Source organism: Elgaria multicarinata, chromosome 5 (assembly GCF_023053635.1).
Source record: "Elgaria multicarinata webbii isolate HBS135686 ecotype San Diego chromosome 5, rElgMul1.1.pri, whole genome shotgun sequence".
NCBI lineage: Eukaryota > Metazoa > Chordata > Lepidosauria > Squamata > Anguidae > Elgaria > Elgaria multicarinata.
Window position 1 is genome coordinate 96,082,283 of NC_086175.1, and position 16,573 is coordinate 96,098,855.

The window sequence follows — 16,573 nt, forward strand, 5'->3', positions numbered from 1 at the left end:
TCACAATGCCAGCCAGGCCAGCAGCACTTTCACACTGTGAAAATGTGGATGATTGACTTCTATGAGTCCGAGCAGAATCATACTCCCTCTCCCCACCCCAGCCGGAATTGGCAGCCAGTTAGTGTTTCACATTCCCCCCTGAACACTGCGATTGGAGAACATGGCCGTGGACAGCACTGTGGCAATTCCTAATTGGTTAGCCACAGAAGTCAATATCAAAGCTACCCCTCACCTCACTCAGCATCTTCCAAATATGGAGATATTCAATCTTGACACACACAGCAAGATAATTCCATAGACTTTTAGAAGCTCTGATTGGATACGTCTCCACTCTGATATTAATCAATGGTTTTGGAAGCAGCCAATCTCTGCTCTGGAAGATTAAATGCTCTGTGAATGTTTGTGGTTACCAGAGTGCACACCCCTAACAGGCACAAGAAACCTCAATACTAGATTTCTACAACATGCTGTATGGGGGATGCCTTTAATGTTGACATGAAAGCTGCAGCTAGTGCAGAAAGTGGAAGGTTGGCTGTTTTGGGGGGATCTACACTACTGCTTTTAAAGCGCTTTAAAGCACTTTGAAAATGTTTTGAAAACTGTATATACAGTGTGTCTTGGGCCCCAACAGTTGTCAAAACTGTTAAAAAGCGCTCCTTCGGTGCTGAAGGAACAGCACTGGCTGCCTATTTCCTACTGGGCCAAATTCTTTTCTTTCATCGTCATCATGGAGGTAGCTCTGATATAGGTACTGGCAAGTCTTCCTCCATTGTTGCCCTAACTCACGGGTGGGGAACATGTGACCCTCCAGATATTAGTGGATGGCAACTTCCATCAGCCTTAACCAGCATAGCAGTAATGAGGGATGATGGGAGTTGCAGTCAGACAGCATCTGGAGGAACCCCAAGGAACTGCATGGGCCAGATTGTGGTGCACCTGGCTCAGAGGTTCACAGCCCCGGGGCAGACTGTGGTGTGGTGGGAAGGGAGATCCCCCAAATTGGGTGGAGTCAACTCCCATGAGCCAACCCAGCCCACTGTAGTTGGGGCTAGTCATGTTATGGATGCCTTTTGACTTGTGCAACCTGAGGACATGGACAAACTACTTGGGGGACTGAGACCTTCTACTTGCCCTGTAGATCCTTTTCCATCCTGGCTTGCTCTTGCCCTAAAAAGCAGCTTATAAATGTTTTAAATGAATAAATAAGTATCTACAGTAGATGTATAAATCTGAATCTAACCCATTGTACTTGTATAAAGCAACAGTAACAAAATATTGAAACAGATGTAAAAATAAATCAAAAGTAATTCTAAATTAATTTGGTTTTTATGTTCTCCAGAGAGATTTGCATTTGAATTTAAATTATCAATGCAATTAATGACTATTTGAGTTTCACTTAATGTCATATCTCAAAAGCATTATTTATTTAAATATTATGTAAGATAACAGAACCACAGGGCACCAGCAAAGTGAGGGCAGGCAGATTTCAGTAGAAAGACACCATCTTCAATACTCAATCTAGTTTCCATGGCATGTGGGATGGAGCTACTGAAGATTCAGGAAACGGATAGAACACATTATTAAGTTTATGGGCTTCCTGCAACTTTTTCAGCGTTTAATATGTTCTCTAGCCCTTTCCTCATCGTCTCAACATCCTTGGCATGGTCAAGCTGAGAAAGCGCCTCCTCCAAGGCTACCCCACGAGCTCTCTGAAGATCTGACTTTAAAAAGCCCTTTCGCTTCGCCCAAACCCAACGGATCTGTCCACTGCGCCACCCTAGATTGCATATACATAAGATGGGCGAGGCGGTATCCTTGACGGCGCCCACTTCTCTTGACGGGCGCAAGCTTCGGCGTGACGCAGAATTCCTCCTCGGTTACGCCAAGAGCTCGGAGTTAACCCCAAGCCTTGCGCAAGTCGCGCGTCGCTCGAGAGCGGAGCAATCGCAGAGCTCTCCTCGCCGGCTCGGAATCTCCGGGCTGGAAGACTCGGAGACCGCTGACGGTTCATGCGCGACAATCCAAGGATCGCGCAGCCCCAGCCGCGCCCCGACCGGGTTGCCGTTTGCCGAGAGGGGAACCGTCGCCGTCCCTTGCCGTCCCGTCGTACCAGAGCGCGTCGTGGCGCACCGGCTCGGCCCTGGAGCGCGGAAGGTGCCGTCCTCCCACGCCTCGCTTCCCTCCCCTCCCGCGGCGTAGAGCGAAAGCGAAAGCCGGGTGTGGCCCCGCCCCGCTCGCTGCGGCTGGAGGGAGCAGCGGAAGCTCGTCAGGCTGCGGGTTGGGCGGCTCCAGGTCCCCGCTTCGGCTCTCGCTCCCTCGCGCCCCTGCCGCTCCGATCTCGGCGCAGAGGCGGAATCAGCACCACGGAGAGCGGCTTCCCCACCCCGAGGCTGGACATGGAGGCGCTGCGCGTGTGCTGGGTGCTGCTGGGCACTCTGGCCGCCGGTGAGTTGCTCGCCTCTTTCTCCTCCCCCTCGCCGCTCGCTCTCGGCGAGGGATCCGCGCTTCCCCCCTCCCCTCCGCTCCTCAATTCGTCTTAACCGTCGTTTTTCCTCCCCCGCCCCCCCCCCCCCCATCGTCCGAAGGCGAGCGCGTTTGGAGACTTGGCGGTTTCGGAGCACCTGCGCCATCCGCTCTCGTCGCCTCTCCCCCTAGCATGGGAGGGCTTCTGAGGCCCCGGGATGGCGAGCGGCAGGTCTCGGGGCTCGAATGACTTGCCAGAGGGGTGTTGCCGGGCTGGGGAGGGGGGGCTGGGGACACGAAGCTCGCGAGCGGGGTTTGCCGTTCGTCCCACCGAAGTGCGCAATGACAGGCAGGGCTTCGCCTCGCCTGGCGCCGCGTCCCCTCCCCACCCCTTCGAGCGAGACCGTTGATTCAGGCGGGTGCTGCGCTCTGGGATTGGCTCCCTCTCCCAACGCCTGATGCTTTCCATAAGCTTCGCTTCAGGATTCCTGCTGTTCGGAATGTGCCGTGGCAGAAGCGACAGCCGGCTTGTGTTGGGGACTGGGAGGTGAGAATTTGGCTCCGGCAGCCTGGCGTTTGCCGTGCCTCCAAACAGACGGGAGACATTTAGGTAGACGGCTTTCTCTCGCTCTCGCCCACATGCGCCTGCTTGTTCCTGGGAAACGTTGTGGAGGCTGCTGCGGGGAGGGCCAGGCTCTGGCTGGTTCGTTTTCACAGCTAATCGGTATCGGTGATGGCTGCTGCCCTTGCAAGAACCCACCTAAACTGCTGAGTGTGTGTGTAATCCGCCCCTCTTTTCCCTCTTTGGCTGTGTTGTTTTCATAAAACTTCCGAGCACATGTGCAGGGGAAATTCCACCACTGCCAGTATTGGGCGCAACCAAACTGGGAGCAGTACCTTTTGGGTGTGGAAAAAGGCAAGGACTCCTTTTCCCTGGCATGCTCCCATCTCAACGCATGGTGGAAGTCAACAGAACAAACCATGTTGGGCCTTCAAAATTGCAGGCCCGCCGGCCCGTCAAGTGTGGGGAGATAGGATTAGCCTGCACTCAAACCCTTGTCATGTATGGATTGTGGTGCTCAGGTGCATCTTGTGGAGTGAGAACTCAGGGCCTAGTTCTGTTGGCATGCAAAGTTTCAAATTGCTGGGTTATGCAAGCATCACAAATGCTCAAGGGACACAACCTACATTGCTGCCAACTTTGTAGAAACAGGTCTAATAAATTATCCCTGTCAAACTTTGTACTTGGAGAAGAACTCAAGCTGGCAAGTTTTGTATAGTGTGTTTGTCTAGAGAAATGGGGAGTTGTTTTAGTAAAGTTCTGCAGGTTGTATTCATTGTTTGGGTTAGCTGTGCTGGTGGCAGAACTTTGTGGAGATCTTGACTCTATTGGGATTGGTCAGTGGAGTCCAATAAGCAGTTATGGTAGTTGGAAGCGAAGGACTAAGGGAAGCGAAGTTAAATGGCTTTGGCCCTGTTCAGAAAATACCTTGAACCACAGTTTTAACCACAGTGAATAAGGCAAAAAGCCTTATTCACTGTGGTTAAAGCCATGGTTTAAGGTGTCTTCTGAACAGGGCTTTTGTGTGTGCTAGTTTATTATTTTACTTGGCTTTCAGAGAAGGTGAATTGCTGTCATAATATGGACATAAATACAAATATGTAATAAATAAAATAAAATTGTTATTTATCCAATGTGTCTTAGTGGAGATTGATACTTTTGTGACCCGGAGCTGGCAGTTCATACAGCAGCAACATATACTGGGGGATTCAGGGTAAAGCAGATGTGGGCAACATGCAGCACCTGTGTCACTCCCCTCCCCTTGCGCTGGTAGCATTTCTTGTGGTGGCAAAAAAAAGAAGAAGGAAAAACCCTGTGGCAATTAGCTGTTGATTTTCAGTGACAAATTACTACAGAAGCCAAATTTAGCTTGTTTTCAACTTAAATTTAGCTGGTTTAGCCTTCCATAGGGGCTTGCTGTTAAAAACAATATGGTGGCAAATCACTCGTCTTTTTGCCTCCCCCACCATCAAACTCACCAGCAGCTGCAGCCCATGGAGTGCATGTATAAAAATGGCTCCCAGACTCCCCTGAAGTTGCTCATGCTTGGTGTAGAGGAAGTGGCAACAGTGAGCTGTTAATATCGGTGTTATACCTCTCACTTCTATAAGGTGAAGGGTCATAGTATGTATGTTTGTATGTGTGTGTGTTTTAAAGTTAACATTTGAAGATAAATGGAAAAGGCTTAGCTTCATTTTATAGGTGATAGGGATCAGACCCTTCTAAACTAGTCTTTCTAAAATACTAATTCTAGAAATACTGATGGATATTGCTTCTCTCCAGAGAATTGAAAACCCCAAATCATGTGGTCTTATGGATAAATATTTACTATTGCATTATCTTCACAAATTGATTAGCATTTATTTATTGAATCATTCAAACAAAAAATTCTTGTATCCATCTATAGATTGCAGTCTTAACATTTATCTGGGTTTTAGACCCATTGAACTCAACGGTACTTGCTTTTGAGTAGACACATATAGGATTAGGATCTTAGGCCACGATCCTATGCAGCTTTAGACAGAAAAAAGGCCTACAATAGGGTGACTATATGAAAAGGAGGACAGGGCTCCTGTATCTTTAACAGTTGCATAGAAAAGGGAATTTCAGCATGTGTCATTTGTATATATGGAGAACCTGGTGAAATTCCCTCTTCATCACAACAGTTAAAGCTGCAGGAGCTACACTAGAGTGACCAGATTTAAAAGAGGGCAGGGCACCTGCAGCTTTAACTGTTGTGATGAAGAGGGAATTTCACCAGGTTCTCCATATATACAAATGACACCTGCAGAAATTACCTTTTCAATACAACTGTTAAAGATACAGAAGCCCTGTCCCCCTTTTCATATGGTCACCCTATCTACTGTTCCCAGTGCTGGGTGTGATAGGACATTCTCTTGTCTAAACATGCATAGGACTGCACCCCTGGAGAATTAAATCTTCCTGTATGTATGGTTGTTATCTAGGATCTGAAGGTTGTATCTACTGTTAGTTCTCCTTAGAGTAGAGCTATTGAAATGAATGGGGCTTAAGTTAGACAAACATTGGTTACAATCCTCAATGAAAATTTACCTGTTGTTTTTGTTGTTTGGTTTTCCCAATGGCCAAACAACATGTACTTTAGTGGCTTCCAAATGCTGATAGTTGAGGGAATCTCAAAATAACACCTTTTTAAATCTGATCCAAGATTCCTACTATCTGGACAGAAGAGATGAAAGAGAATTATTTTCAAATAGCTTTACTTCTGGGGAATTAAAATGTTGTGAAACCATGGGGGCCTGTAACAGTACTAGAGCTTAGGCTCTCAACAGCTTAAAAGCCATTATAAGTCACAATAGGGTAGTTATGATTCCCGTGAAGCCGAAGAAGTACAAATAAAGAAGTTGCTAATAAATATTTAGATGTGTAAACCTTAACGTGGATGGGGCTTTGTGGAGCTTGTATTGCTTGAGTCCTGTAAAGTAGATGTCTTTTGAAGCTGAGAATGTTAAACAATTCTTGTTATTCTGGTCCCACTTTTGCATTGACATGATCATGATAGCTAACAGTAACATTTGCCTAAAGTAATTGCAACAAATAATTATAGCACATTATCCTAAACAAATATTCACCAATAATCCAATAGAAAAACTGATAGGTTGTTCCTATGCTGAGGTCAATAGATGTTCTTGCAAGTCTGCAGCAGTCATGGAATCATAAATAAAACCTGAAATTTCCATTACTTCAGCAAATAAGCCTTTTTATGGCTGAATAGTGGGGGTAAAATGTAAATGAATCTGGGCACAATATATCCAGGACTGTTTTGAAATGGCCATTAAAGGATGTCAACAGGAGCAGGCCTCAGAAGAGTGTACATTTTACCTGTTACAATATCAAAAGTTTGAAATAGAAGCATGGAGTCATTTCTCAAAGCAAAAACAATGAACAACATATTTCTCTTCTTCCAGGTTCCGCCCAGTTGCTGTTTGAGAATATTCCATCTGTAACAATGGACGCTTGCAATACAACTGTTCTCATACCTTGTAAGGTAAATAATTTGATTGAGAACAATGCTACAAAAATGTTTGTGAAGTGGAAATTACAAGGAAAAGTATTTTTGTCTTACGATGGAGTTGATAATATTTTTGTCAGAAACCGTACTTTTGAGTCTGCCAGTCTGAATGTACCAGATCTGCCTAGTGGCAATGCTTCACTCCTACTATCAAAACATGAGGCAATTCCAGGAAACTACAGTTGCGAAGTTGTAGAAGCCAGTAGAGAAGGACAAACATTAATTGAACTTATATATGTTTCAGGTAAGCTATTTTGTTGCCTTCTTTTCTGTTATATATTGGGACTGGTGCTTTTTAAGTCTGCTCCATACATGAACTGGATTCTAAAGTAAATAATGATGAAGACAGGGCCCTGCAAATCTTGGATTGGCTCAATAGCCAATTGAGGAATTTGTAAGGGGAAGCATAAAACTATCAGTGTTGTAATGTGTTCATATAACAATTTGGTGCTTTTGCATTTTATTAAGCCATTCAGTTCTACTAGCCACAACTCAGAAATAATGGTAGAGCTGGAGAAGGTAAAGGCAAAGGAAATGATCCAGGAGCATAGACGATTCTCTTCATAGACATCTAGAGAGCCAGTGTAGTGGTTAGAGCAGGCTTCTCCAATCTGGTGCCCTCCAGATGTTTTGGATTTCAACTCCCATCAGTCCCAGCCAACATGATCAATGAAAAGAAACGCTGGGAGTTATAGTCCAAAACATCCGGAGGACCTCGAAGTGGGCAAGGTTGTGTTAGAGGGTCAGACTAGGGCTGGGGAGACTTAAGGTAAACCTCTTCTGCCCCACAGCCTTGAAGCACTCTGGGTGGCCTTCAGTCAATCAGCCTAAAGTATCCCATAGAGTGGTTATGATCAAATTGATCAAGGGGTCAGAACAACTCCCCTATAAAGAAAGGTTGCAATGCCCTGGACTGTTTAACTTTGGAAAAAAGTCAAGTTAGAGGTGGAAAGACATGTTGGAGGTGTACAAAATTATGCATATTTTTGATAGGCAGGTGTTTTCCCCTCTCTCATTATACTAGAACCTGAGGTAATCCCATAAAATTGAATGGTGGGAGATTCCAGACAGAAGAAAGGAAGTACTTCTCTCTACAGAGCAGAGTTAAACTATAGAATTTGCTACTACAAGATGCAAAGATCGCCTCTAACTTGGGGGCCTTTTATACAATGCTGCTTTGCATACTGATTCCCCCCCAAACCCCTCAACATTGCTGCTGCTGTATGGGAGGAGTGAGCACGGCTGTCCGGGCAGGAAAAATTGCAGCAGGAATGGGCACCAAATATTGGGGAACTGAAGACCATGAAAACCTTTTTTGTTGTTTTCTGGCAACTCTGCGCAACTTTGAAAGCCTGTAGTAGTGCACATGCGCGGTTATGGTTCATTGAATTTATGCGATATTCATCATAAATGACCCTACTTTTATCCCCCAAGCTTTAATATTTCCATGGCAGCCATTACTTGGCTTGTCAACCCCCCCCCCCTTCATTCCAGCATCTACCCTGCACTGAGATCTGCCCCCTAACTATGGCCACTGTCTTAATCCAACCTGAAGCCACTACTGACGGACAACAACAAAACATGGTGACATCAGAGCAACGTAAAAATGACACCTCGAAAAAGCACAGTTTCATGGGGGAAAGCACGACTTGGCCACGAGTTGCATCATATAAATGTCATATAAGCAATGGGGCGCACCTGCGCAGCCACAACGGGGCATATTTTATTTTCATTTTAATCTTGTACACCGCTCCGAAATTTTTCAATGGGGAGCGGTATATAAATATTCTAAATAAATAAATAATAAATAAATATAAAGAGTATACACAAGCCCTTGGTCAACTATTAGACAAATTCATAGAGTATAAGTTTATCAGCAGCTACTTGACTCTAAGATTATATTTTATCTCTTATATTTGAGACAGTACTCCTCTGTATACCAGTTTCGGGGAATAGAACTGGGAGGATGCTGTTGCACTGATGTCCTACTTGTAGACTTCTTTGGTGTAGCAGGTTTGCCACTTGTGCTGATTCAGTGTGGCTCTTCTTATGTTCCTTGATTGTGGTTAGTCCTGATGATGGACGCTTGATATGCATGTAGTGCTATAATGAAGTGTGAGGCACCAGAATGCAGGAGCGTGGGAAGAACCAGGTTGAAGATAAGGGTGAGGTAGCGTAGGAGTTGAGTGGGCATGCTCCGATGTTTCTAAGGGGACCATAGGAATTCTAGTGGGTTTTAGAGTGGTTGTGTAGTTTTCCTAGTCAATGAGATTTTAGCTTAGAGAAGGGTCTAGACAGACATTCTAAAAACAAGCATTGGCATGTTCAGAGGCTTTTTTCTTAAAGCAATCAAATTTGTGGTCAATACATTTAACTGGTAGGGAAGGTTAGGAATAAAGAGAAGTGCTTCTTCACATAATACTTAATTATCCTATGGAACATACTGCCACATGATGTTGTGGCTGAGTGTTACAAATTGATTAGATGAATGATTGGATAATCAATCCATTAATCATTATTAACGGCCACTGGAAACAAACATCTTTGTTCAGAATGTACTTAATTACTTTATTTGTTTGTTCCTTTAACTTGGTGCCAGGCACTTTAATAAAACTTTTGCTAATATTATTGTTGAAGATTACTTGGTTCCACCCTTGCCTTTGGCTATTTTTTACTCCCTCAATGCAAGAATCCACCTTAAAGCATACCTGACAGATGCTTGTCCAGCTGCAACTTGAAGGCCTCTAGTGTGGGAGAGCCCACAACCTCCCTTGGTAATTAGTTTCATTTTCGTATTGCTCTAACAGTCAGGGAGTTTTTCCTGAGGTCCAGCTGGAATCTGGCTTCCTTTAACTTGAGCCCATTATTCCGTGTCCTGCAGTCTGGGATGACTGAGAAGAGATCCTTGCTCTCCTCTGTGTGACAACCTTTGAAGCATTTGTAGAGTGCTATCATGTCTCCCCTCAATCTTCTCGTTCCCCAGGCTAAACATACTCAGTTCTTTCAATTCCTCCTCAGAGGGCTTTGTTTCCAGACCCATGACCATCCTGGTTGCCCTCCTCTGAACATATTCTAGCTTATCTGCATCCTTCTTGAAGTGGGGTGCCCAGAACTGGACGTGGTACTCAAGGTGAGGCCTAACCTCGAAGGCCTTGATGAACAGCCATGTTTTAACTTGGCCCTGAAACGAAGCCAGTGTTGGCACAAGTCGGGCCTCCAAGGGAAGGGCATTCCACAACTGGTGGGTCAACAGAAAAAGCACACAGCACAAGAAGCTTGTACAAGGACAGGAAAGAGCAAAAATGTCCTTTCTTCTTCATTCTCCCCATGTCTGGAGACTTGAATAGAAATCCCCTTGTTAAGAACTTTCGATACACTACAGTATTTTGTTGTGGGTCCTTACATTATTATTTCTTACCCACCTCTCCATTTGGATCAAGGCGGGGAACAATAATAAGTATAAAATACATAAAACTGAATTAAAAACATAGTATACATTGTTAAAATATCCTTAAAAAATTCTAAAAACACCCTAAAATTCCACTGGATAATAATAATAATAATAATAATAATAATAATAATAATAATAATGATAATAATTATTTTCCTGCCTCCACCAATGGGGATGTGATGAGACTTCTGAATAGAAAAGGGTTCTCCCCCCCACTCAAAGTCTAGCCCCTCCCACAAATAGATTGGGTGAGGTATGATTCCCCCTCTCCTCCTCCCCACCCCTGTTTGCACCTTTAAAATGTGCTCTGGAGAGTTGGGGAGCTGCAGCGTAGAGAAGAGGAGGGGAAAGCCCTGTCATATGTGCAAGAGCAGTGCAAACCAGTGCCTCAAACTGGGTGGGAAATGCTTGTCGATATCTCAGAAATGACAGAGAATGCTGATTTCCAGTTATTGGAGTCATCAGTGCTCTGTATATAGAATCATAGAATCATAGAATACAAGGCCATCGAGTCCAACCCCCTGCTCAATGCAGGAATCCACCTTAAAGCATCCCTGACAGATGCTTGTCCAGCTGCCTCTTGAAGGCCTCTAGGGTGGGAGAGCCCACAACCTCCCTAGGTAACTGGTTCCATTGTCATACTGCTCTAACAGTCAGGAAGTTTTTCCTGATGTCCAGCTGGAATCTGGCTTCCTTTAACTTGAGCCCATTATTCCATGTCCTGCACTCTGGGAGGATCGAGAAGAGATCCTGGCCCTCCTCTGTGTGACAACCTTTTAAGTATTTGAAGAGTGCTATCATGTCTCCCCTCAATCTTCTCTTCTCCAGGCTAAACATGCCCAGTTCTTTCAGTCTCTCTTCATAGGGCTTTGTTTCCAGACCCCTGATCATCCTGGTTGCCCTCCTCTGAACACGCTCCAGCTTGTCTGTGTCCTTCTTGAATTGTGGAGCCCAGAACTGGACGCAATACTCTAGATGAGGCCTAACCAGGGCCGAATAGAGAGGAAGCAGTACTTCACGTGATTTGGGAGCTATACTTCTATTAATGCAGCCCAAAATAGCATTTCCCTTTCTTGCAGTCATATCGCACTGTTTGCTCATATTCAGCTTGCGATCTACAACAATTCCAAGATCCTTCTCGTTTGTAGTATTGCTGAGCCAAATATTCCCCCATCTTGTAACTGTGCATTTGGTTTCTATTTCCTAGATGTAGAACTTGGCATTTATCCCTATTAAATTTGATTCTGTTGTTTTCAGCCCAGCACTCCAGCCTATCAAGATCACTTTGAAGTTTGTTTCTGTCTTCCAGGGTATTAGCTATCCCACCCAATTTTGTATCATCTGCAAATTTGATAAGCATTCCCAGCACCTTCTCGTCCAAATCATTAACAAAAATGTTGAAGAGCACAGGGCCCAGGACTGAGCCCTGCGGAACCCCACTCATTACCTCTCCCCAGTTTGAGAAGGTACCGTTCCCACCTGTGGATCCACCTAACAGTTATTCCATCTAGCCCACTTTTAGCTAGTTTGTTAATCAGAATGTCATGTGGTACTTTGTCAAAAGCTTTGCTGAAGTCAAGATATATGACATCCACAGCATTCCCACTGTCCACAAGGGAGGTTACCCGATCAAAAAATGAGATCAAATTAGTCTGACAGGATTTGTTCCTGACAAATCCATGTTGGCTTCTAGTAATCACTGCATTGATTTCAAGGTGTTTACAGATTGACTTCTTTATAACCTGCTTCAGAATTTTCCCAGGGATGGATGTCAGACTGACTGGTCTGTAGTTCCCAGGTTCCTCCTTTTTGCCCTTTTTGAAGATAGGGACAACGATAGCCCTCCTCCAGTCGTCCGGCACCTCACCTGTCTTCCATGATTTTGCGAAGATAATAGACAAAGGTTCTGAGAGTTCTTCCGCTAGCTCCTTCATTACTCTAGGATGCAGTTCATCGGGTCCTGGAGATTTGAACTCATTCAAGGAAATTAGGTGTTCTTTGACCATTTGTTTATCAATCTCAAACTGCAATCCTGCCCCCTCAACTTCTGCTTCACTTTTTCCGGGGGTGGGTGGGTCATAGACCCGCTTTTGGGAGAAGACTGAGGCAAAGTAGGAATTGAGCACTTCAGCCTTTTCTTTGACATCTGTTATCAATTTGCCATCCTCATTAAGCAGTTGAACCACCATTTCTTTCCTCTCTCTTTTACTACTCACATATCTAAGAAAGCCTTTTTATTGCTTTTAGCATCCCTCGCAAATCTCAGCTTATTTTCAGCTTTAGCCTTCCTGACGCCATTTCGGCACTTCTGCGCCACCTGTCTGTACTCTTCTTTTGTAGCCTGGCTTTCCTTCCACTTCCTATATGTATCCTTTTTTGTTTTCAGGTTGTCCCTAAGCTTTTTGTGGAGCCACATTGGTTTCCTCTGTTGTCTTCTATCTTTTCTCCTTGTTGGAATTGTTTGTAACTGTGCCCTTAAAATTTCCTTTTTTAAATACTCCCACTCATCCTGCACTCCTTTTCTCATTAGGCTCACTTGCCATGGGACCTCACTTACCATAGTTCTGAGTTTATTAAAATCAGCTTTCCTAAAATCCAGAGTACGTGTATGGCTACACTCAGCTTTTGTCTCCTTTATAATCAAGAATTCAAGTATGATGTGGTCACTTTCCCCCAGAGTTCCCGTAACTGCCACTTTATCCACTAAGTCATCCCTTTTGATCAATATCAAGTCAAGGATTGCCGATCCTCTAGTTCCTTCCTCCACTTTCTGTAGGAGAAAGTTATCACCCACGCATGTCAGGAATTTCTTGGAAGGGCCGCTTTTGGCAGTATTTGTCTCCCAACAGATATCGGGGTAATTGAAGTCCCCCATCACTACTACATCACACTTCCTTGAAACACTAGCAATTTGTTTCTCAAAGTTTCATCCTCATCCTCTCCTTGATTGGGTGGTCGGTAGTAGACTCCGATTATCATGTTCTTTTTATTCCTTACCCCATCTATTTTAATCCAGATGCTCTCGATGGGGCTCCCAGTCTGATCCGCCTGTATTTCTGTGCAGGGATAGGTATTTTTAACATATAGTGCAACTCCGCCTCCCTTTCTATTTCTTCTGTTCTTTTTGAACAAGTTATATCCTTCAATTGCTATATTCCAGTCATGGGAGTCATCCCACCAAGTTTCAGTTATACCTATCAAGTCGTATTTGCCTTCATGTAATAAGAGTTCAAGTTCATTCTGTTTGTTTCCCATGCTCTGGGCATTAGTATATAGACATCGAAGACCATGTGTTTTATAGTCTGGCTTTGTTTCTACATTGTTGTGGACACTATTTTGGGGCACTATTGGAGCTGTTCTCTGTACTGTGGTGCATTGGCCTTCATCCATTGTTGCCTCAAAGTTTACGTCTCCCACCCCCGTAAGATTCAGTTTAAAGCCCTCCTGATCAAGTTCTTCATGCTATGGCTGAACACATTCTTTCCAGCCCTTGTGAGGTGCAACGCATCCCTTGCCAGCAGTCCATCTTCCAAGTAGCGTAGCCCATGATCCCAGAATCCAAAACTCTCACGTCGGCACCACCTTCGTAGCCAGTCGTTCATCGGGAGTATTTTTCTTTCCCTTTCTAATCCTCTTCCAAGAACTGGGAGGATGGATGAGAAAACTACCTGGGCCCCAAAGTTCTTCAGTTTCCTTCCCAGAGCTTCAAAGTCTGAAATGATTTCTTCAGAGCTCTGCTTGGCGACATCATTTGTTCCCACATGGATGAGAAGAAAGGGTTATGTGTCGGTGGGCTTTATGAGCTTCGGTAACCCTTCAGTCATGTCTCTAATCTGTGCTCCAGGGAGACAGCACATCTGGTGAGTCCATGGGTCTTCACGACATACTTGGGTTTCAATCCCACGCAGCAGGGAGTCTCCCACAACGACTATTCTTCTCTTCTTCTTGGTTGACCTACCTTCTTCCTCTTGTTCACTGTTGCACGGTGTCTCCTGTACTTTTTCCTCTGCAAACTGTCCTTCAGTCTCATCCTTCAGTAGCTGAAAGTGGTTGCTTAACTCTAGTGGTTCCACCGGTGCAGAATGCCTTCTAGTTCTTCTGCTCCTAACTATCACTCTTTTCCAGGGAGTTTCCTCTTCATTGGCTTTCCTCCCCTCAGCATACTCCACTTCTGCTTCAGCTGGCTGTTGCTCTTCAATCTCATGTGCTTCTTGTTGCTGTTGCAGTTCCACTGTATGGTCCAAGAACTCATCTTCTCTTATTCCTTGGAGGGTGGACACTTGCCACTCAAGTCCTCTCACTTTTTCTTCCAAAAGTGCCACCAGCTTGCACTTGCTGCAGGTGTACGCCATGTTGAGCTCAGGCAGAAACATGAACACCCTTTGCAGGTCACCACCTCTAAGGACTCCTTTCAATCCATATTGTCTATTTCTGCTTTGTTTTTTCCTTTCTGATTATAGTGGAATTGCCTTTGCTTTGTCCTGTCCTCTCTGAAGGTGCACAACTATATGAGTAGGTCTTAAGAGAAAAGAAGATTTTTTGGGTGGTTTTTTGTGGGTTTTTTTCTTTTTATGTTTTTCTTTGTTTTTTCCCCCTCTTTTTTTTACTTAGAGGCCTCCCCCTTGACCTCCCCTGCCAAACTCCCCCTGTCAAACTCCTGTTTGCTCTTCCTGTTAGTTTGCTCTCTCTCTATGGGAGCTGGCTTACTTTTCTAGCTTCTACTTCAGCTGGGCCAGCTGCTCTTCCCTGCTTCTCCTCAGCTCCAGGTCAGGAAGCAGACTTGCCACTTCTTGGGATTAGCAGCAGCATAAATCATTATGCAAAATAAAGATAGTTATGCACATACGTATATAATTTGCATAATTTAAGCAGGTCAGGTTTCAGAATTGGCTCCTTTAGGCTCAGAATTTCATGATACCCTCTGTATTAATCAATGTATAGATGTTTTTTAAAAAGCAGGTGTATAGCTAAAAACATTTAGATGATATTATTAGCTGGTCTTTGTAGCAATTATAGGGTATTCTAGGCAAATCTTCAGCCATCGATGATATAGTGCTGAATTTCAGAACCATAAAATATTGCCAGCAATGTATGAGGGTTCACATTTAAAGTTGGATTGTTTGGTTTATTTTTAAAGATTCCATAGTTCATACGCATTATTTAATCTTAAAGGAAGAGGCATGTTTACTAATCAGCTGGATGAAGCTGGAATAATAGATGTGTGCCTACAACAAAATGTTGGAAAATAGAGTGTGCTATTCAGGATTCAAACCACTTCCATTTCATTCCTTCAGTTCCCTCCTAAAGCATTCCATGGCCACTGAGACTGATTAGTCCAAAGTGTGCTATTTTGGGGGTTATTCCCTTAATTATTTTTCCTGTATTCAGCCACCAGAGTTTACTATAAGAGGAAACAAGTAGGATGTACCACAAAATGTTTCACTCCGGAGTAGAGATGTGAAGGCCCAGAAAAAAACCAGAAAAATTCTGGGGAAAAACATTTTTTTCGAAGCCTTTTGGGGGGGGGGGTTCCTGAAAAATTGAAAAATATGAAAAAAATGAAGAAAAAACAGATTACAGGATTTTTTATTTTAGCATGATGAATAAAATGTTTAATACAAGGTGTTCAGATATTTACTTCTCCAAATGATTTCTAAAAACTGTACAGTATCAGATTATTACAATGTCTCTGCACCAAGGACAAGCAAGTCCTAGGTTGCAAACTGAGGCTACAACTCTCAAATGCAAGAGGAAGATGCATTTCTGCCTCTAGGGGGCACTTCCCTGGAAGCAGAGACTGAAACTAATACTGATAGCTGTAGGTCAGAAAATGAGTCTGATTAAATTTCATGCATATTCATTGAATCTTGGTTCCCCCACCCCCCCTATTTTTCTCAATTCTTTTTATGGGAATGGGGGCTTTATGTCTTGACACTGGAGGACTAGCAGAGACATAAATAATTTTCTTTGTTACTAATGTTGGTGGTTTCTTCAGTTATGGTTTTTTAAAATTGTTTTTTGCCTGCTCCTCATAAACTGGCAGAACCAAAGAGGTTCCTAACAGTTCAGGAGGTTGTCGCTCCATTTGTTACCAAAAAAAAAAAGTAAAAAAAAGTAAATTAAATTTGTAATAATTGTTTTAATACACTCCTTTTAATATACCAAACATAATAATTTTATGCCAAACCAACTTGGACATAATTACATTTTATGTTCCTAAAGTAACAAAGTGACTTTCAATCTGTAAAAAGTGCTAATATTGCATTATTTCAATCTTTCAGAAAATTTCCATTTCCACCCCTAAAAAACCGTTTTTTTCCAAGGCTTCAAAATTTCTGGAAATTTTACATCTCTACTCCGGAGTGCTTCCATTCAGGGTTCCAGTTAGTCAGCCATGGCCATTTCCAGGATGTTCCATTATGTTGGGGGGCCCTCCCAAATTCTCTACCCTCACAACAGACACTTGGTGTTCTATGGCCACACAGCATGACCAGTGACTTGGGGTCGCTGCCCCATAAGACTTCTCTCTAAAGGTATTTTATAATGT

At 43.8% G+C, this 16,573-nt stretch overlaps 1 protein-coding gene across 2 annotated transcripts in view; it reads left to right on the forward strand.

Moving 5' to 3' along the window:
* The first annotated feature begins 2,110 nt into the window (after positions 1-2,110).
* Positions 2,111-16,573, forward strand: part of CD47 (CD47 molecule) — a 63,269-nt gene continuing 48,806 nt past the window's right edge. For both annotated transcript variants that reach the window (XM_063126844.1, XM_063126845.1), the window contains exons 1-2: positions 2,111-2,445; positions 6,472-6,819. In XM_063126844.1, the coding sequence (XP_062982914.1) occupies positions 2,397-2,445; positions 6,472-6,819 (397 nt within the window). In that variant the 5' untranslated portion in view covers positions 2,111-2,396. The remainder of the gene's footprint in view (positions 2,446-6,471; positions 6,820-16,573) is intronic.